This window comes from Doryrhamphus excisus, linkage group LG2, assembly GCF_037039965.1.
Source record: "Doryrhamphus excisus strain RoL-2023G ecotype Guam linkage group LG2, RoL_Dexc_Guam_v1.1, whole genome shotgun sequence".
Lineage (NCBI taxonomy): Eukaryota > Metazoa > Chordata > Actinopteri > Syngnathiformes > Syngnathidae > Doryrhamphus > Doryrhamphus excisus.
Genome location: NC_136358.1, coordinates 970,493 through 992,574, shown reverse-complemented (window position 1 = coordinate 992,574; position 22,082 = coordinate 970,493). Strand labels below are relative to the sequence as shown.

Genomic DNA, 22,082 nt, shown 5'->3' with positions numbered 1-22,082 from the left:
TGAAATCCTTAAGCAAAGATTGATTTAAGCTGCTTTTGTATCGATATAAGCAGACCAAATTGGCTGGCGGGAGATGAAAAGGGCATCCTAGTAACCGGGTTATCATAATAACCGGGTATCGTACTAACGGAGCTAATTATATCATAAAAGACTAGAAATTTGCCGGGAAATGAAAATAGTATCGTAATAAGTAGTAATTAGTTTTAACCAATATCGATATAACGAGACTTTACTGTACATTATCATAGTTTATATTATGAGGAAAAAGTTTGGAGAATTTTTATACGTTGACTATGAGAAATATATTTTGAATTATGAGAAAAATTGTTCCCAGGATACATGCAAAGTCAAAAATCAAGGTTTTATTCTTCTAACTTCTTGAAATCTTTAAATAAAATTGTGTTCATATATAATAGTTATTATTTGTACGCGTGAACTTTCATGGAAAAATGACTTGAATGATGAATGATTCCTTTTTGTATTTTTGTACACTTTTTTTTTAATAACATCATAGTTTTTCTCCTAATTGTTGGAACTTTCTGAATATGATGACTTGTCCTCATATCTTTCTCGTAACCGTACGTCTTTTTTTTATGAACTTATGAACATGATGACTTATTTACCTGAATTTTTTTTTTCGTAATCATTGGATATTTTTCAGACAGATGACTTTCTAACATTCAGACTTTGTCCTTGTATCATTATGACTTGTTAGGAATGGAATATTTTCCACTCTATTTAAGAAAGTGACATAATACACTCAGTGCCTGACATCCCGGCAAGTTTGGATCCACTTTCAACTCTTCGGAGATGAATTGGACTTTGCAAAATTTTTGTTGGCTGCTAATTGCTCTCTCCAGTGCTGGCATTGCAATTGTATATGCTTGGAGTTCAATTGTAAACTGTCCTTGAGACTCCACAGCTGTTAGAAAAAAAGTTTCTTAAAATACCTTTTACATACTTTACAACACTACTGTTTTTATCTTACGACATCATTCCCATAATATGATTACCTTTCTTCTTGTCAATAAAACTTGATTGACATACAGTTACGGGTTTTTTATCATACTTTGCGACATTTTTCTTGAGGTCAGTGTGGTCTTATTCCTCCTTTTGTATGAAATAAGTGCAAAATATATGTTTGTTTGTTTTTTCTACATGTGCTTATGTGTTTTCCTGTATGTTAATTTGTTTATTTGTCCCTCTCATATCTCTGTAGTTTGCCCTGGCTGGATTGTGATGGTAACAAATGAAAGAAATACAGTGGAACCCGTGGGAGTTGACACGTTTACGTTTACATAAAGAAACAGTCCTGGTCCGCTGTGTTCTTATTATGACTAAAAAGTCCCTGCTTAGTTTGGTATCGTTATCGTTAAGCAGCGTGAAACGACAACAGCAACATAACTACTGTGGAGTTACACGTCGTTAAAATGTCCACTTCCTGTTTAGTTTCAAAACACAAGCAAGGCAGAGGTTTTTTTAGATTGTTAGCACCAGAAGAAAGATTGTATGAAAGCTTTATTGTCATTACGAACTACTACATAGGTAAGAGTTTATATTAAAAGAGAATAATCGAAATAAAAAATGGAAGAAATAGATGTCTTTCTAAGTAGACATTCTGCTTAAGCAAATACGCAAACAATGGCGAGTGTGGATGCAAGTCATCCAATCCGAGGAACGTCGACATAAACGGGTTCCACTGTATAACAAAGAAATTTCATCTTCCACGTCTGCGTTGTGAGACGGAGGTTTCACCGCCTATCGCCGTCCACCCCCCCCACCCTCCTTCCACTTTCACCTCACATGCCTCGCTATCACCCCCCCCCCTTTACCCCCCTCCAATGTCCGCTTCCCATCCTTCCTGTGTGATCTCATCTGAGACCGACGCTTGCTTTCTGCCACTTAAGAGGTTAAAAATCCAACCCCGTCTGGGTGCTGCCTGCCGCACGCCTCGAGACACCAAAGCCGGGGCTGCACGCTCAGCCTTCCTGTTGTCATGGCAACATCATTGCTCATCACCACGGCCTGTTTTCATTGAGATCCGTCTGGTCTGTGAAACGGATTGATTTCAGAAACCTGCTCGACCGTGAAGCCCTGATTGCTCGGTAACCCCTTGCGTGCCGGCTTCTTGGTTTTTTTCATTTTCTACGCGTTGGAGCGTGACTCATACAAGCAACACACGTGCATGTCTTTAACCACGTCGCCCACTGAGGTGAGAGTCGTGCGGCGTCTTTGCATCCCCCCTTTTTGTCCGAGCGGGACCACAGGTGTTGGAGGGTCTGACACGCCTCTGTTGATCTTACGGAAACAGACATCAAGGCCCCGTTGAGTAAATAGAGGCTGACGTGTAAACAGCCGCTGACCTGATGCCGGCTAGGAGAGCACGGCAAACGGCTGTCCAAGCGTAGGCGGTGACGGCACGCCGCTGGGCATGTTTGTAGCTGCTGCCAGTCATGCTAATCTGCCCCGCCAATCATTGTGCCACGTTGATGCTGTTAACTGTAATAGCTCGGTGTAAAAGAGGAGTGGGCGGGGCTGTGTAAGCTTTGTCTCCAGCGGCCCTGCCCCCCACACCGAGAAGGTCAAATTAACTTTTATGACATTTTTTATACAGTCATTTAAGGATTCATTTTTATGTAGAACAGCTTTAAAGAAATCAGTGTCATCCTCATCGCATCCTCGTCGACTGTGTTCTTATTTTATAGCAATAGCAACATAACTACTATCTAGTTACACAGCATTAAAACGTGCACACGGTGACTTCCTGTTCAGTGCAAAGTAAGCATTGTGAATCAGCCCTCCATCCCAACCTACACACACTCGAACTGCGGAGGAGCGATAGCATTGGAGTTGGCAAAGCTTGTGCGTGTGCATGCGTGCATGTGGCTGTGGAACCGACGGCAGACGCTGGTCTCCACTGAAGGTGAAGGTGAAGGTGAGGTCCTTTGTCGCCAAGGAGTCAACGGACTGATGTAAACAGTAACAGTGGCGTTTCTGTTCATGAATCCCCGTTGGCAGCACTCTGTTGATATACGAGTGCTAAGCAGTCAAGTTCATTATAGACATGAAAAATGGTCCCACAATTGTTTCAAAATGGGACAAAGGCAAAGTATTTTAATATAAAAATTCCGTCCTCATAATTGAAGACATTTTTATAATGTTGGGGGGGAAATGGTGGTGAGCTTGACGCTTATTTGTATAATTGTATGGCTCTCAAGAAAGTTTTTATGAAGGCGACAAAAAAGGATTTTCCTCATCTACCGCCTCTTTGATTTCTCAAAGGGTAAGTACTTCATTCCTGCTGAAGGTGGCGCCACTTAAACAGGCATGTGTATAGGTGTAGAACCCCCCCCACAACCATGTCCAAGCATTTTATGATGTAGATTATTTTCTGAAAAAATATACATAATATAGTTCACATTGTGAATGAAAAATACGTTCTTGTATTATTTTTTCTTTCAGACTTTTAAATAAGTACTGCTGTCCCTCGCTATATCGCGGTTAGAGTATTTCTCCCTCACTATTTCACGTTTTCAAAAAAAAAAAGATTGCTTTTTCCTGGTAAATATGGCCTGTTTGGAAATAAATATATAAAATATATGTATTCTTGGCCTAAATTAACTATTTTCAAGCACAAAAATAAACAACTAAACGAACTAATATACCAATACAAGGAAGAAACGTTCTACTTGTGAATGTAGTATTCTACATTGGCCACTAGGTGTCACCAAAACTTGAGATGCACTCTCCAGAACAGATAGTTGTTAGTCACACAATATTAATAACCCAATAATCATAACAACACAGGATACTGCTGGTTGCAATATACTGTTTTTGCTGTATTTATATCTATTGTGCACCGTGATGCTTAGTGTAACTGCTATTGTTCCTCTTCAGCATTTCTTCCTGGTTCTATTGATTGTGTAAATCTGATTGTGCTATGTGAGTGTAATATGTGTGTCAAGGAGGCCTTCTATGGGAAGCTCTTAGACTGAAAATGCATTGGGCTATTTAACCGACTCCAGAAGTGTATTAATAATATGTAACATTAGCATCAATAACTGGTGATAGGGCTACACTGTACGCTTCGACCGTGGGATGTTGACTTAAATGGGTTCCGCCGTATGACTCAGCCTCTGCCGTCATTTCCTCCTCTTCCGCAGGATCCAAGAAAACAAACTTATGTCAAATTCCCACACCACGTCATATGACAATATCGCACACATCCATTAACCAACAAAGATGAAATAGCAGAAATGTGTTTGCAAACAAGGGCCCTGCTGCATAGTTAATGAAGGGCACTGGTTGAGTATGCATGAATGGAGGGCAGCATCCCATTGGGCTCTGTGCACGCCCGGCCTTGTCTGTCAGACTGCACACCCACCTCACACACTCCCGGACACAAAATGAAGAACCGGCTCAGTCACTTGCAAAGCGACTTTTAAATTATTCGGCACCAGGAGTCGTGTGCCGCATTTGGCATCCAGGACGAAGATGATGGTGAGATGTTCGTCTGTGCCTGTCTGAGTGATGAAGGCCATTTAAAATTGTATTGGAGCAGCAGTACTACCTTACCTGTAGGTCTTTCTGGCATATTTGGTGTCAAATTCATGGCATTATTCAGTCTTTATTCTAAAAGGTGACCGACTCTACTTATTTAAGTATTTAAGGCCTACTTATTTAAGTTGACGGACAGGATATGAGAGACAATGGGGTCATTTCTATGAAAAATGGGTCAGTTGTGGAGATGTCTTATAGTATCGTTAACTACATCATTACTGCTAAGCAGGCTTTAACGACAACAATCTAACTACCGTGAAGTTACCACAGAATTAAAACATGCACACTGCTACTTTCTCAAAATATGGTAATGGTAATATGGTAATGGTAATGGTTTTATTTCATTTCAACATGCATCAGATTCCAATTGAGTGCATCCCATAATCAGTTCCCAGTTCCACATGTCCAAAAGGAGTAGGAAGAAGCAAAGCTTATTAAATCCTACCCCTCCATCTGGTATTTTTACAATCACTAACTGTTACATTTGTTCACTTCCTGCTTTCCATAATACAGTTTAAGTTTTTTTCTTTTTTTTTATAATGTACCTCATACCGAAGTACTCTGTGATATGAGCATCCAATGCCATAATGGGTACCATAGTAAGTGTCAATATAGTGATATATATAGCACATCATGACTGGTTCAAGACTCTTCATCCTTGTATTTAGCAAACATCAACTGCTTGTATTGTTTCTTGAATTGGCTCATCGTTGTGCATTGTTTGATTTCCTTACTCAATCCATTCCATAGTTTGATTCCACATACTGAAATGCTATGGCTAGCATAACGTAGTCCTAGCATAGAAGTGTTTCAAATGTACTTCTTCCCCGAGATCATATTTCTCCTCTCTTGTAGAGAAGTATTGGATGACATTTTTAGCTAATTGGTTATTTTTAGCCTTATGCATTATTTTAGCTGTTTGAAGATGAACTATATCAGCAAATTGAAGTATTTGTGATTTTAGAAATAAGGAGTTAGTATGTTCTCTGTAGGCGGCATTATGAATTATCCTTACTGACCTTTTTTGCAGTACATTTAGCGCGTGAAGATTGCTTTTATAGTTATTAGCCTATAAGAAAATAAAAAATAAGATTCTAAATAAAAAGCATTGCTGTATTAAACTGGTTTCTACCACAGAAACCAATAAAACGCACCAATTGCCTCGAAAGAAAAATGTGTTCTTGTCTGTCGATACAACACAACAACAACAATCTGTTGCTTCCCTTCCAACATGTTATTGTTTTCCAAAGCGCACATTTACATTCAAACCACACAAGGTGTAATTATGCATTGCGGTCGTTTCTTAGCAGCGTGCACAGGAGGAGGATTCCTAATGTTGTTGAATATGCAAAGGCATCCATAGGAAAAGAATTCAAAGTCACCTTCTGTTGCTTCTAAACTTCACCTACTTGTGTCAGACTTTTGTTTTAGAATGTTTTGCAATCTTAAAAAAATGATGATTTGAACATTATGATAACTGAAGATGGTGTTGACTTGAACTAACTAGGGCAATTCTATTAGAAGTCTTAGGTAAATGCTGAGAGATGCTATTGAAGACGCAAACGAAATCCCTCATTTATCGCTGCTATTTGGTCCCAGACCCGACCGTAATTACTGAATTTCCACAAAGTAGGATAGAAATACATTAGAGGCCTCTAGACATTAAATAACACCCCTATAGTCACCTTTACACTCATATCACCCAATATAGTAGACATAAGCGTAAATCATCCATTTAACACATAAATAAGACTCATGTGTGTTGCTGTAAATGTGTTCCCTAGGAGGGGAGCTGAGTGAGGGGCGGACAGGAAGTGGCCTTGTGGGCTCAGAGCTGAGTTTCAGCTTTGCATGGGTTAACGACAAAAAACAACAGTTTTTTTGATGATCAGGTCTGGTGCTTGTGTGTCTCATTGAACACTACCATAACGTGACTGACACCTAGTGACCAGTGTGGAATACTACACATCATCATGGCTTGTATTTGTATTTCGTGTGTGCGGAAAACGTCACCGTTCCCGAGTAAAAGCGCTAGCCATGAGTCAGCCAATCCGAGGGATATCGACGGTTCCACTGTAGCTGAAATGTATGTGTTAGTTATTAATCGTTAATGGCTTGTTTGTAATGACTATTAAATGTTGTAATGATAGCTTTTTTGCTAACTAAAATATCACATACAGTATGTGTCATAAAATAAATGTGAATAAATTAAATTATTCGCAAGCGTTCCAAGTAAAAAAGCATCTTGTTGTATAAAAAAGATGTAAGATATTTGTTGTTAGTTGAGATGATGATTGTTTATGTGCAAACACATAATGTGTCATGTCGCCCAAGCAAAATCAGTGAAAGCCCTCCTGTGCCTCCATGCTGTTGTGCGAAAGGTAACCTGAATCCTGCTCAGGTTTTGGCTCGGAGGGTAACCGAGCATCTGTTCCCGCAGACCGAGGTAGCCATTTTGAGAGCTTGACTTCAACGCCACCAGAGCGTGAGAAATACAGCCTCTCGGCAGTATGCCTGCTGTTTATCCACAATGTCTCTCAGACTTTGCTGTGCCGAGCGAGGGGACTCTTCGGCGTGTGAGATGGTTGTCATCTGAGCGGATGCATGCCACCGTGTGCCAACCGGTCGGGCCTGCTGGCCAATGATACGGTTCGCTAGATCCCTGCTATTTGTTGAAGTTTCCTTCAAAGATCTGCGAGCGAATCACAAATGCAAAGCATACCAGGGTCTGGCGGTTTTAAAGGGTTAAGTCTATTCTCGTTGAGGAGCATCATTAGAAGATCAGTAATTCTGATTTCAATACAAAACAACTTAGACTCCATCCATCCCTCGCTTGTGCTCACTAGGGTCAATGGTAGGCTGGAACCAATCCCAGCTGTCTTCAGGCGAGAGGCGGGGTACTGGTCGTCAGCCAATCGTAGACAAGTTAGAATAATTAGCTATTGGAATACATAGTCATTTTTATTCAGCATGTCCTTCAGCGTTAGTCACAGTGACACTGGAGAAGGCCTCTGGCTGAGACTCACAGATCCGGCTCAATTTTAGCTACCGCAAGCACAAAATGTAATCCTCCCAAAGTCAAGTTGTTTACCTCAAAATCAGTCCCACTTGAGTATCTGTGTGAACGTGATATCCGAGGGCACGCGAGGACGACAATTAAATGCACTAAAACGGTCGGATTCCTGAAATAGTGGAGACTCTTCATTTTTCACCCTCATGTGAACGCTCCAGTTTATGTCCCAATTGCTGTTTTTTAGCCATTTTTATAATTGTAAATGCTTAATTTGGGCCAATAATATGTACAATTTGCATACGTTGTGACAAATAATAAGACGCATTCAACCACAAAACAGTAATCATTTATTAATAATTTTTTGCAAAAATGTGATAAGTGAGGGAGCGATGTTCAAACCGCGATGTAGCGAGGGACGACTCTACGAATCTGCTGCTGCTGATATTGTACAAGAAAAGATTGTTTAAATTGAATAATATGAACAACGGCTACACAGTGAGGAGTGGTTTGCGCGCGGGCCTCACAGCTAGGAGACCCGAGTTCAATTCCACCCTCGGCCATCTCTGTGTGGAGTTTTCTCCAGTTTCCTCCCACATTCCAAAAACATGCTAGGTTAATTAGCCACTCCAAATTGTCCAGAGGTATGAATGTGAGTGTGAATGGTTGTTTGTCTATATGTGCCCTGTGATTGGCTGGCCACCAGTCCAGGGTGTACACTGCTTGTCGCCCAGAGACAGTTGGGATAGGCTCCAGCACCCCTGTCACCCTTGTGAGGATAAGCGGTAGAAAATGAATGAAAGTAACAAAATAAGCACACATATTTGTGACAATAACAGAAGAGTACGGAAACATATCGATCTTGTCACGTTATATTGAGCCGATACTGGTACCACTCTTGGTATCCATACTATCTATACTAGATTTTTTGGGATCGATCTACCCACTCTAACTAATCAGTAGTGTTGCAGTTGCCACCGTGGGAATTGTTTCTGCTCTTGCTTTTGATCTTTAGCTCGCTGTCTGCGAGGACAGACGCCAGGAGACCAGTCAAACTGGCAGTGACCTGCCTTCATGCCATCTGGGCCAGCTTTGCACACGATGATGCTAATGCAGCTACAGACCGCTACAGTAGTCAGGCTTACAGACACACACTGACTATATTCAATCAAAATATACATTGCTGCCGCAGCGGTGTCTCTGTCCTGCCCAGCGCCTGGGTGAATGCTAATATGATACTGTATACCGTACAGTATATCAGCCCTGGGTAATGTTCACCACTAATGTTCCTTCATCCTCTCACTCTGTGATTTATGAAGTTGTTTATAGGTTGTGATCGATGAGGCTACTCAAGAGCGTGGAGAATCTTAAACCTACGTTCATATGAAGCTTTATGTGGAATGTGGTCAGGAATGACCCTGCTGCCGAGTATCGAGACAAGCCAAAAAGCTGAAAAAAAGAGAACTTTGTGGTTTTTAAGTGATACTTTAGCTTGTTTTTCATTAGATATTCAACCACCTGATGTCTTGAGATAGATCTTGTTTATTTCTGGACAGATAAAGAAGTGCAAAAATGCATGTCTATTATATAAACAGATGTGATTTTGAAGTAAAACCATCCGTCCATTCATTCATTTTCTATGCCGCTTATTCTCACTCGGGTCATGGGTATGCTGGAGCCTATACCACCCTGGACGGGTCGCCAACCAATCACAGGGCACATATAGACAAACAACCATTCACACTCACATTCATGCCGATTGACAATTTGGAGTCAACAATTAACCTAGCATGTTTTTGGAATGTGGGAGGAAACCGGAGTACCCGCACGCACGGGGAGAACATGCAGGACGATGAGCTATACCATCTCCTGACTGCGGCATATGTGCTAACCACTCACCCACAATAACCACAATAACCACTCGACCACAATATCATTAATTACCTTGAATACATTAGCTAACCAGCACACATATCAAATTGATTTTCAGTTTTATCTCGGAAGCAAATCAAGTCCAATTGATTGATATTGTATTCATCCCTTGAGGGAAATTAAGGAACCAATAGAAACGAAGGTTCTTTACGGAGACATATGAACAAGCAACATATCATACAAGCGCCCTCAGCTATACCCCAAACCATCTAGGCTTGGTATGCCACTGTAATTACAAACTCAGGTCATATGAGAGTAGCGGAGCGGGATACTCATCTGGAGACACGGAAGAGGTGATCAGTCAGAAACAAGACTGGGGCAAAACAATAAAACAACAACACAGGCACACTGGGGATGACTTGAAGTCTAGCCAAGCTTCTTTTTCTGTGAGCTGTTCCTTACCGACTTTGGCCTACATTCCCAACTTTTTTTTCCCATCCGCGGGATATTCTTAGATGGTTCTTTTAAGGTCATTCTTTAGGGCGAGAGAGAGATCATAGTGCTAAAGTTGAGTCAATATTTTATCTTCCCTTTCTTCGATTTCTCAACAAGACAGTTGAAGCCCCAGAGAACCTTCCAAAGAACTTTTTACAGGGCGTATCTGCAAATGCTTGCTGTTTATTTCATGTAATTGAATGCATTAACCTTGTAAGCCATGGGACACGTTTCTCTAAACTGACATATCCTAAATAAATAAGGGTTTTCAGTGCCTCTAAAAAAGGTCTGCATGGTTGGTCTTGGTATCTAAATACATACGAGACTTTGATGGGTAGATGGATGTGATATTGTACAGTGGAACCCGTTTATGTTGACGCCCCACAAACTAGCCATTGCTTGCATATTTACTTGTGACTTTGACCAGATTATGATGATTTTTGTTTTGTGTTGTTCTCGCTTTGTGTTATTGGTGACAGTTTATTAGAATTAGTGTTACTAGTAGGGGTGTCGATTTGATTCGGAGGATTCGGAGTCAACTGTCGAATCAAGATTGCATCATTCCGACTACAAGGGGTGGTGCCCACGGCTGCTGATACATTTTTACAAAGGATGTCTTTGTTTTTGTTATAAATAGCCTACTTTGATACAGCACATTTTATGCTAATAAAGGATTGACAATGGCACAATCCAAAGGAGCTGAGGTGAGCAGGAGCTTTAAAGACAGTCAACATCGACGCACTTATTGGGTCACAATGTCTACTAAAACATCATCCCAAGTTTGGAAGTATTTTAAAAAAGGTTACAGATGAGGCCAGAAAGTTACGTGCAACTTGTTTTAGAAGCTTCTTAGAAGCTTCTTACATTTCACACAACACAACAACAGCGTCTCTTTTAAAAACAGGTAAGGCTGTGAGTTTGGTGAATTTTAATTAGGCCGCTTACTGAGAGTTTGGGAAAGTTGTTGTTTTTCCGAGTGATTTGTCAATTTTATGTGCACTTTTCTGATGTGTGCCGACAGCATCGGGTTTCAGTTTTGTTCATCTTTCTTTCTGTGTCACTAAATACATGAAGGTACTGTTGTTGCACAGCTACCATCTATTTGGTTTTCTCTGAGGTGGAGAAAGAAAATAAATGAATCCAATTTATGATGATAATGATAGTTGTGTAGATGAGTATTATTTCTATTAAGCACAAAAATAAAGTATTTTTTTTCTTTGCAAGTCTAGATTCAACACGCCCACCGTGCAGACACACACACACACACTGCCTGTGTCTGACCATGGAAGGCAGTGACCTTGAGACAAGGCAGCATTAGGAAATCACAAACCCACTGGAGAGTCAAGGGAGGGATACATGTCCATGTTTTCCTTGGCCAAAAGGTGACACCCGGACAAAAAAAAAAAAAACTTAAGTCAGAGGTTCCCAAACTTTTTACAGTGAGGGGAGCATACAGACAAATTGTAAGGATGCAGGGATACTTTTGATTGACAGTAAACATGCTGAAAACTATCAATTGTAGGTATGTATATATGCTCGGGTATCAAGAAAAACAAAACAAATCCACATTGCAATGTAATTTTCTCATAAAAATGAAACTGTGTATTAACTGTGAATAATCTAAATTAATCCACAGTGACCCTGTGACACGTTTGTGGCATTAGTGTTTTGTTTTATAAAATGATTCATGAAATACAGTACACTGGTCTTGGACAGTTTGCTTGTTTTTAACATTTGCCAATTTACATGCTTGTGGTTTGGCTTGACTTCTGTTTTCCTAAATTGGTTTGATTGAGCCAACTCATGCTGCTGTGAGTGTAAAGGGAAGTGGTTTGTGTAATAAACCCAACTGGTCGGTTCTGCTGCTCACTCCCTCCCTCCAAGGTGAGCACAAGCACAAGCACAAGCACAAGGAAATGAAATCAAGGTACCTCGGGATGACTTCAAGGTACCACAGGATGATAATGCTGCCTTGCGCACCACTGTTGAGGGCAAAAATCCTATGGTGGAAAATAGGGCATTGCGCAATGATATCAAAGTACTACAGGATGCTATCAAGCTACTACTGGATGATCATGCTGTCATGTGCCTTAACCACTGTTAAGGACGAGAAAGAAGCAAAGGATAAAAATAATTGAGCAAATGAATAATACAATTGAAGAGATGGATCAGATTGTACAAATGAACGATGTGATCCTCACAGGGATCCAAATTATACCCGGGTCAAATGCCAGTGCAGTCCAGAACAGAGGCGAACCAAACGTTTGCATGAATGTGACAAAACGCAACGCCGACGTTGCCAAGAAGGCACAAGACTTGAGGAATCAGGGAATGATTCAAGGTACTTGGAGCACCAATGGTCAAATCTACGTCAACCTTAAATCGAGAGCCAGAAAAGGCAGGAGTTCTTGTTGTCAAAGATATCAAGGATCTGGATCACATCACCATGACAAGGAACAAGGAAAATGGACGATACCACCCAAACAGAAAACAGTCTCCTTCGTGCCACCCAGCTGTGTATCCTGTGTCATCGCTACCTTGCAGTCTTTGTATGTTTCTGCCATCGCACAAAAGCCCTTGCATATGTAGAAGTTACATGGCGCCATTACAGAATCAATGAATCAGGGAGAACAATACGTTTTAACAAGGATACAAAAATGCTACAGTACAGTACGGTACCAGGATGAAAAGGCACGGTCAGGTGAGTGAAATACACATGAGCCACTTAATAATTTCTTGTTTTCCAAGTGTATGGTGAGGGGTTGCAACCTTAAATAATGATTATAAAAAAATTAAGTTGGCTCGCGGATTTCAATTATTGCAGGCTACTTTGGGTGCCAAGCCCCTCCGACAAATGAGGGAACATTGTACACTATATTTTGTATTTATTCAATGTATGCTTATCATTGCATTGTAATTATTTTCAAACTAATATAACTTATTTTTATATTAAATTAAACTTTGAATAATGTACAGTATATTATATGTGTACATGATGTGTTCAGACTTTAAGGATACCCTGTCTGTATTTTTTCATTTTTTTGTACAGTACAATTACTTTGGGAAAGGTACAGTATGTGTCATAAATCACAGCCCGACAATAATGAATAATGTATAACGCCGTCTACCTGTTCTTAAAGAACTACACTTTTCTTCATTATCTTTTTTTAAATACTTAAAGCTAAAATATGTGAGTGGCTGCATAGCAGTGCTCGTCTGGAAGTGGGTTTGATAGTAATGGGAGCCACTTCATGAATCATTAAAGAAGGTTTTTTTCCCCAGAACACGGAGCGATTTGGCTTAATGGAAACGGGCGATGAGAGCTTTTCCATTTTATCTGTATTATTTAAAGAGGACTAGTTGGACAATGGCTGGTCAAAATGTTAGCGAGGCACAATGAGCGACAACATTCATTATCGTCTCTCGCCGTCACTCGCCGTCTTTCTGTCTCTCTGTCTTTTGTCGTCCATCTTTCATGCCTCCTTGTTTGCACTAATGGAATATTTGATTCCAGAGAGCATTTTAGCACACCTTTATCACACACTTGAAGGGGGGGGGGGGTGTAATGGTACACTGTAATCACCTACCTCAGTTTTAAGGTCTAGGGGTATCCAAAGTGCGGCCTTTCTGCCATTTGTGGCCGGCTGCTCAATTTGTATTGGCCAGCGGCATATTTAAAGAATGTCATTAAAGACTTTAAGTCCACATAAAACCATGACAGACAGTTTAGTGCAAAAAGTCCACAAAAAAAGTTAGCATAGCATATATGTATGTGTTTACCTCCAGCTCCAGTGAGAATTCCTTAACAGAAAAAGCAGCTCAAGCTGTTAGAAATGATATTTTTTGTTAATTATTCGTAGAAAATTATAATTGTAGAAAATATAATTGTAGAGGTTTATTTGCCACTAGATTTCTATGTAATTAAAAATCACTTTTGCTGCTTTAAAAAGCATGAAAAACATGTAACACGATACTTAAGTTAATCAAATATGCTACTAATGATATTTGAATTGCAACAGTTATACCTCGATCTGTTAAGCAATTTTTTTACATACGTATGGGGACAAAGAAACGTACAAAATGATTGAATAAATGGCTTTACACTCGTATTACCAAATATAGTAGACATAGTATGAGTAGGTAAACCATTTAAGACATAAAACTGCTCGTGTGTAAGTCTCAGAGCAAAAGTGACCTTCAAGGTTCAGAGCTGAGTTTTAGCTTGTGTGGCCCGAATAGTAGCCTGTGTTATTGTGATTGCCTGTGGTGAGATCATTTAAACCTGCAATTAATCTATTTTCCGGCCATCACGTCTGGTCCTTGTCTCACTGAACACTGACGCCTCGCCGTCAATGTAGAATACGACTTTCACGTCATGTATTGATTCACCAGCCTTCTTCTGCCTTGTATTTGGATTTTAGTTCATTTAATGTTTTAATGTAGCAAACGACTGTGATGCTATTCTACCATATATATAAATGCCCAATGGTGCTTTGTTCAGTATCGCCGTGTGTGAAGAACTTTGTGCAGTCCAACATGGGAATGGACGCAGACATCTGTCATAACTGTCAAGAAGCTCAGGTACGGGTCTGCGGTTTCATGTTGTTGCGGTTTGTCAAATTCCATCAGGACTCAGCTCGGGCTCAGGGTCATTCGGCCCGGGCATTGTCAGATCCGCTCTTGTCTATTGTCACGGCGCCCCTCGGTCCGACCGCTTCCACCACATTTCCCATCGCTATAGCAACAGTCATGTTCCCAACTGTACCTCTCTGTGAGTACTGCGGCTGCGGCGATATTGAACCATGGTGATCTGCTGTTGCTTCTGCTGCTCTTTGTTGATTTGCAATATTTACAATGAAAAATTTACTTTTTTCTTGTGAGTGCTGATAAACGGTTGAAAGTGTTGAAAACAACCACGCCTCTTTTATGTCCTTCTGTGGCACTTCTGGACATTCATTCATTCTTTTTCTATGCAACATTCTATGTACGTATATACCAGCTGGTACACCCTGGACTGGTCACCAGCCAATCACAGAGCATATATAGATATATAGACAAACAACCATTCACACTCACATACATAGTAAGTATATCAAACATTTGTACTACAAAACTATTCATTCATTCATTTTCTACCGCTTTTTCCTCACGAGGGTCGCGGGGGTGCTGGAGCCTATCCCAGCTGTCTTCGGGCGTAAGGCGGGGTACACCCTGGACTGGTGGCCAGCCAATCACAGGGCACATATAGACAAACAACCATTCACACTCACATTCATACCTATGGACAATTTGGAGTATCCAATTAACCTAGCATGTTTTTGGAATGTGGGAGGAAACCGGAGTCTACAAAACTATACTGGTTGAAATTTGTCTCCATTGGGTTACTAATCTACATATTAACTCTCAAGTTTGGCTTTCATCCACTTGCACATTGGAATGCATTTGAGAATCTTAAATGTATTTACACTTTTTTGTAGCTCCAATGACCTCAGGGGTGTTTTCTTATTTAATAAGTGAACCACAGTAAGGGGAGACTTTACACACACTCTGCTTTTTGCGTTGCTATTTGTGTATGTGTGACCCACTTCAGTGTGGTTTTTGCCAAAAATAAGTAAATGAAATCTGGAGCAGGAAGCTCATCAGAGCAAGAAAATGGCAATAAACAGCCGGCTCATTGATAGGGGAAGGTACGTGTTGTGCAGCTGTCAGCTGGAGCCTGTGTGTGTGTGTGTGTGTGTGTGTGTGTGTGTGTGTGATCACACACGAAGGGAGATGTATCACAGTTTTGCTTGCCTTGTTTCACTTTCTTTCATTTCCCCTCACTCATATAATTGCATGTTTTTTTTAAATGCCAATAATATATTAATGTATGCAGGAAATCTTAGGAGGGCTGAGCACATGCCTGCCAACTTGGCTTTTAATCACAACCAAGAAAAACGTCTGCGTTCCGACATCAATTTTTACACACAAACACGCACACGCACGCACATCTCCAAAAGGAAGACAAGGGGATGCTCTCTTTGTGTTTGACAGAAAAAACTACTCTTGTTCTTTGCTAAAAGCCACTGTTATTGCTAGGAAAATAGAGAAAGTTAAAGCCTAATATCAGACCGAGTCACGATGCACATGATTGGCTCCTTGAGACAAGATTTTAGCATTCATTTTAAGAAAAGTCAATGAAAACAATCGGTCTGTCAAAAATAACCCATTAACGGCGGTAACTATTTTTTTGTGTAATTAATACATGTGCACCAGACCAAGCATGCCTCCCTATTATGACGGCAGACGGAAGTACAGTGGAGCATCCCCAACACAGTCTCACGCTGTTTTCTAACTTCATTCCGACATTCATCCTCATTACAAGACCGCATCTTAACTCGGGTAATTCGGATGTACAATTTACTACGTTCAAATGCGCTGGAAAATACACTGAAAACAAGTACATTTACCTTACCAGCTGTCAGGCTGTACAACCGGCACTGCTCCCAATAGTAGTACATCTGTGCAATACTTTGTTTTTATACTCAGTATAGTTACTCCAGACTCCATTTACTGTGCAATATCTGATCAACCTCCACGTGCAATATCAAGGCTCTAAATGCAATATATTAAGTTCTATGTGAAGTACTTCTATAATGCCTCATATTAACACACTAGCAAGATCTCATAGTGTATAGACTGGTCATATATTTCATCTCGTTTCATATTATCTGCACACTGTAGTTGTATATAACTCTGTTGATTTGTTAATACTTGGGTTGTTTATATCGTTTATTTTTTTTAATATTGTGTATTTTTGTACTACTTAACTGATTCTGTACTCTTGCTGCTGTGCAATGCAAATTTCCCCATTGAGGGACGAATGAAGGCATATCTTATCTTATCTTAAATTGCCCAATGTCTTTGAACGCACCCACCTCATTGCTCATAACAACACATGTGATTCAAATGCTCTGCTGCTAGTAAACAGAATCGTGTTAGACAAACAGATTGTTCGACTTGTAAGCCTAATAATAACGGATTCCGCCCCCAAAGACCAATAGATGGTTTCCCCTGCTGCCCCAACAACACCTTTTCCAAGCATCCTGCCTTGATCCTATCGCGGCACGGCAATGTGACATGCTGTAGGCTATTCAAATAGCAAGACTGCTAAATCTAATGAGGCCTCACGTCTTCAATCCCGTCTGTGTCTTTCTGGCCCTCCTCTGTTTCAGATTATCACGTCAGACTTTCAGATGTGTCCCAGCCTTGAAATGTGATTAATGTCAAATTGAGTCTCCCGGGATTTGGGGGTAGGATTTACGCACAGGGAATCAAAGGGTTGTGTCCTCAATTGTGATATTTGGACTGTCAGTGTCCCAGTTGGGAAATGTCTGGATAAGTGTCTTTTTCATGATTTTGCGTGGTATCATAGCCTTTTTTGGGGGGGAGAAGTGAAGGATATAACTTTAAAATCCCAAATGTGGCTTTTTGAATGTTTTTTTTTTTATTTTACCAAGAAAATATCTAGTGTTGTGACTTGAGTTGTAGGATTAACCACAGAAGACTGCACTGAGAACTGTATTTTATTTATACTGTATGTTCCAGTACGATGGAGTATTAGGGCCACATTGAAAAAAAACAACTGAGATTTTGAGAATAAAGTTGTGAATTTGTAAAAAAAAATGTTGTACATTTTTTTTCCTGTAAACTTTATTTTTGAAATCTCAAGTTCTTTATCAGGAATTTACGGCTTTATTCTCATAAATTTACAACAAAAAATCTTAGACTTGTTTTTTTCAATGTGGCCCTAATATTCCTCTGTATTTGTATGGTTTAAAATGGGCTGTTTTGACTTGACTTTTTTCCTCTTTTCAATAAAGATATTTCAAAATAACACATTTAGAGCTGTAATTACAATACAGTGAAAGCGTCAAACTGTGATATTATTGCCCAAGGTTATGATACCGCCATGCCTAATTCACATTGGTGCGGACCAAGCCTAAAATACCATCTCTCTCTTTTCATTCTTTGTATCCCAACCCAACACCCCTCACTTCAGCTTCAACACATCAGCGCAGTTGTTGCCAAAATATACACTATGCTATTAAACTGTAGACACTCTCATGTAAACATCTCCCGATGCTTTCATGAATCGGTGGTACGTCTCGTCTCAATAGGCAAGCAGCTGAAATATTGATGGCGAAAACGAACAGATGAAAGGAGCTGTAGTGTAAAGGAGTTATATTTAGCATCACTGTCTCTCCGGGACCTTCAAGACTGTATTTTTATCTGACTCTGAGACTGTAACACAGCCTTTGTTTTGTTTCCTGTGATGCTGCGACATGAATATGATAAGTCCAGTAGATAACTAGATGTGTGGATACGCCCATAACAGGTTCACATGGAATTCTATTCATCTGCTTGACTCCCAAACTATTCCTAAAACAGAATTTACCCCTTATGAGAAGCTTGCAAGAAAAAGTCTCCAAAAGTACACATGATCAAATGTAGATATTTTTGAGACCGGGAGGAGTAGGAGTTTTGGCAGCAGATGAATGATACTCGTACCGTTGGAAGGGCTAAATGTTAGCTTTCAGGTGGTGCTACGTTTGTTATATGCATACGAAAATTATTCATGACATCTTGGGAGTGTTTGCTTGATTTTGACATTTGTCAAAAAAAATATGTGCTTGTGGTTTGAATTAGACATGCAACAATTAATCGATGCTTAATCAATTACCCAATTAATCAGCAACTATTTTGGTAATCAAGTAAGCATCTTTTTTTAATATGAAAATATCCTCTGATTTCCTCTCTCTCAAATGTGAATATTTTTAAATTTCCTTCGTTATCCATGAAAGCAGTCCAATTAGCCAAAACAAGATATTCACACATACTGTATCAGTTTTGATTTTGGAAAACAGTACATTTACTGTTGGTTACTGAAATGATTTGACAAACATTTGGATATTTTATTATTTAACATTGTTTTAACAGAATATTCAAGAGGCACTCTGGTGTTTGTGCACTTATTTGCTCTGTCAGTTCAAATCTTTTTCTGAAAAAAAAGAGGCAGAATTTTTTTTAAATCTGATTCGATTAATCAAGAAAATAATCGGTTATCACAATAATCAGTAGTTGCAGGCCAAGTTTGAACCGAACCAAACTGGTTTGGTTGAACTTTTAGCTGACATTTTTATTCCTGTGACTAACAATAAAACAATTCAATGGGTACCATACGTTAGTTGCTGCTAAAACCGCCCTGCTTTTATTTTGAAGCTTATTTAGCACTGAGGGCGCTGCATGCGGATTTTAATGCTGTATAATTAGACAGTAGTTGGGTTGGCGTTGTTTCACACTGCTTAGCGATAAAAACACATGTCGACATAAACGGACCGATTTTTCATTAAAATGTTACGTTTTCAAAAAGCGAACATGGAACATGGATGTGCAATAACTAATAAGAGGGCGGGTTGAAGAATTCATTCGTGCAAAATCTTCCTTTCTATTGACCTATGCAGACGTTAAATAAAGTCAACAGTGGCTGGAAGAGTTCTTCATAGTTTCCTTTTTTCCCCTCAAACACCGACTTCAAACAAGAATGAATTATTCAAATGTGAACAAGAAGTTTTTGATAGGCGCTTTTCGGAGCCCTGAAAACCCATTGGCTGCCAGAAGCTATATGGATTTAGCTGTGCTCCCCCCGAGTGAGCTGGCTGTCATCTCAAAGCACGGCTGCATAATGAGGAAAGGGTGCAGGGTGTCTGTGTGTGTTGGGGGGGGGGGGGGGGGGGGGGCATGAATGACAACAAGGGGAACAGCAATTCTTCTGTCATATGGAATTGTATGATAATATAATGTATGTGGAACCCCCTTTGTCATACTTTTTATAAAATAAAAAAATAATATAATATGGTATTTGCAAATATTGTATATTCAATGTGTATACTCTCACACACACACACATACTGTACTAGTACACACACACACACACAGCAGATGCATCTGTGTTGATGGCACTATCTGCAGGAAGGGAAAAAAAGTGCTGCAGCTATGAATCCACTAGAGGGTGCTGTCTCAAGTCAATTCACTCAACATTTCCCAGCAAGAAGATACTTTACAAGATGTGCTGTTGTGTACCTGCACGTTTTGAGAGTATAATACTACATACTGCATGCTTGTGATTATTAATTAACTGGATTTAAAATGTGTTTCATAACTGTGAGAGACGCCCATTGCGTCGATTACTAGCAATGGGCTCGTTTTGGTTACAGTCGGACCTTAGGATGTTAACCAAGGTTCCACTGTGTTATCAAATTAAAAGTAGTACTACTGCTTAGGAGTGATTAGATGATACTTAGTACATAAAACCATGCAAAAAAAAAGGGAAAACCCTTTTCCTTGTCATGTAGCAAAACTGCTCATTTTTCCCCACCACGCATCATCCCTCCGCCTCCATGTTCTCCTCACTACACTTCCAATTCACCATCTTCAGCTGTCAAAAAAAAAGATAGCGTTACCATGGCGGCAGCTGATCACGAGAAGTCGTGCAGCGCAGCGTTTGATGAAAACACACTTTTTGTTTGGGGAGTTTGTGCAAACACCAGACTAATCATTAGTCGCCTCACACTTCCTTAGTCGAGACACTTCCTGTCTCGGATGCGTTCTTTTTTTAGGCCCGAGACTTCACTATATTTCTAATCTTGTTTGTTGTCAAACAAGTTATATAGATCATACTATATTTCTTCTCAAGCTCCAATCCCATAATGCATTTCACTTATTTTAAAATTATTTTTTATTCTCATATTATTGTTATTTGTTTGATTTTATTTTGTATTTATGTATTGTGTTCATTTTTTAAAACTCATTATAACTACAAATTATTTACTCCTACATTTTTATGTTTATCTTTTATAAATAAGCAATATATATATATGACATATTATATATTCTATCATCTACTATTTATATCTATATTTATTTATTCATATTATGTATTTAGTAATTTAATCAAGCCTTAATTATTGTAATTTATTTTATATTTGTATTAATTTTATTTATTCTATTCTATTCTTAGTTACTCATCTCCTCGATCATCTTTAATCTTCATATTTATTGCAAATTATTTTGTTCTTATTTTCTTTACTGTTATTCACATCCGTTTTTATTTTTCGAATGTAACTTCTATAACTTCCTTACAATGAGACGAAGTCAATTCCTTGGCAGTTAAATTGTCTTAAATGAGTCATCCAGCTAAATTTTGCAACATAATATTGGATTCAACCAGTGTGTAATTTTAGGACGTGGGAAAAAAAAAAAAATCAAATATCCCAGTTTGCACCATTCCCCTCCTCCAGACTGGCAAAACCATCGCACGGCATGCCTAAGCGGGTATCTTGGATGTGTGCAAAGCTAACGGTTTCTCTGTCAAGTAAGCCTGACTCTCTTTATTCATCTGGGTCTCCATGATGTGGTCTTGTCCTCTTCAATGTGACTTCAAGCGAGTGCAGCATGAATAAACAAAAGGACGTGGCCCGTCACTTTCCCCTTCACCGCCGTCTAAAAAGGGTCAAGGAAACAACTGGCGCATTGCATAGACAATATGTAATATAATTAAGTGCTTTGTTGTGCCTTGTCTCCGCAAAGCTTTTATGTTGATTTAGCGACAAACTAAATTTGAGCGCTGCATTACAAGTTGACATTTGAAGATCACATTGACTTTGTTTGCCGCAATAAGACAGCTCCTAAGAAAACATGTTGATTTTCTTTGACAGGCAGACAACCCAAATTAACAAACAAAAGAAAAGTGTTATTGTGTGTGGGGGGGGGCAATTGATTTATCAGCGGAATCTGCTTATGCTGACATCCCTCGGATTGTAGGACTCATGTGGACATAATCAAAACTAACTAACACATAGTATTTACATAATTCAACATTTATTTCAATAACAGCATTGTTCATAAATTAAATCAGGTCTGACTTATCATGAATTCAACTAATCACTAAGATATTCAAGATATATTGTGTGGGAGTACACTTTGAGTCTCAGCCACCGTCCAGTTTATTTACAGCTGCTTGTGTATTAGAGCAATTGATGGCCGAACGGTGTGCCAAGGACGTCTTCACAGTGCACCGTTTCTGGGTTCTGCTAACCGTGACGGG

General features: G+C 39.6%; 1 protein-coding gene across 4 annotated transcripts in view; it reads left to right on the top strand.

Moving 5' to 3' along the window:
- Nucleotides 1–22,082, top strand: part of kcnc2 (potassium voltage-gated channel, Shaw-related subfamily, member 2) — a 38,090-nt gene that overhangs the window by 5,017 nt on the left and 10,991 nt on the right. Inside the window, exon 1 of one of the 4 annotated variants that reach the window (XM_078794636.1) lies at nt 10,603–10,641. The exons of the other annotated variants lie outside the window; for them this stretch is intronic. Coding sequence (XP_078650762.1) covers nt 10,618–10,641 — 24 coding nt within the window. The 5' untranslated portion in view covers nt 10,603–10,617. Of the gene's footprint in view, nt 1–10,602; nt 10,642–22,082 lie in introns of those variants that run through there. 4 annotated transcript variants of the gene reach the window in all.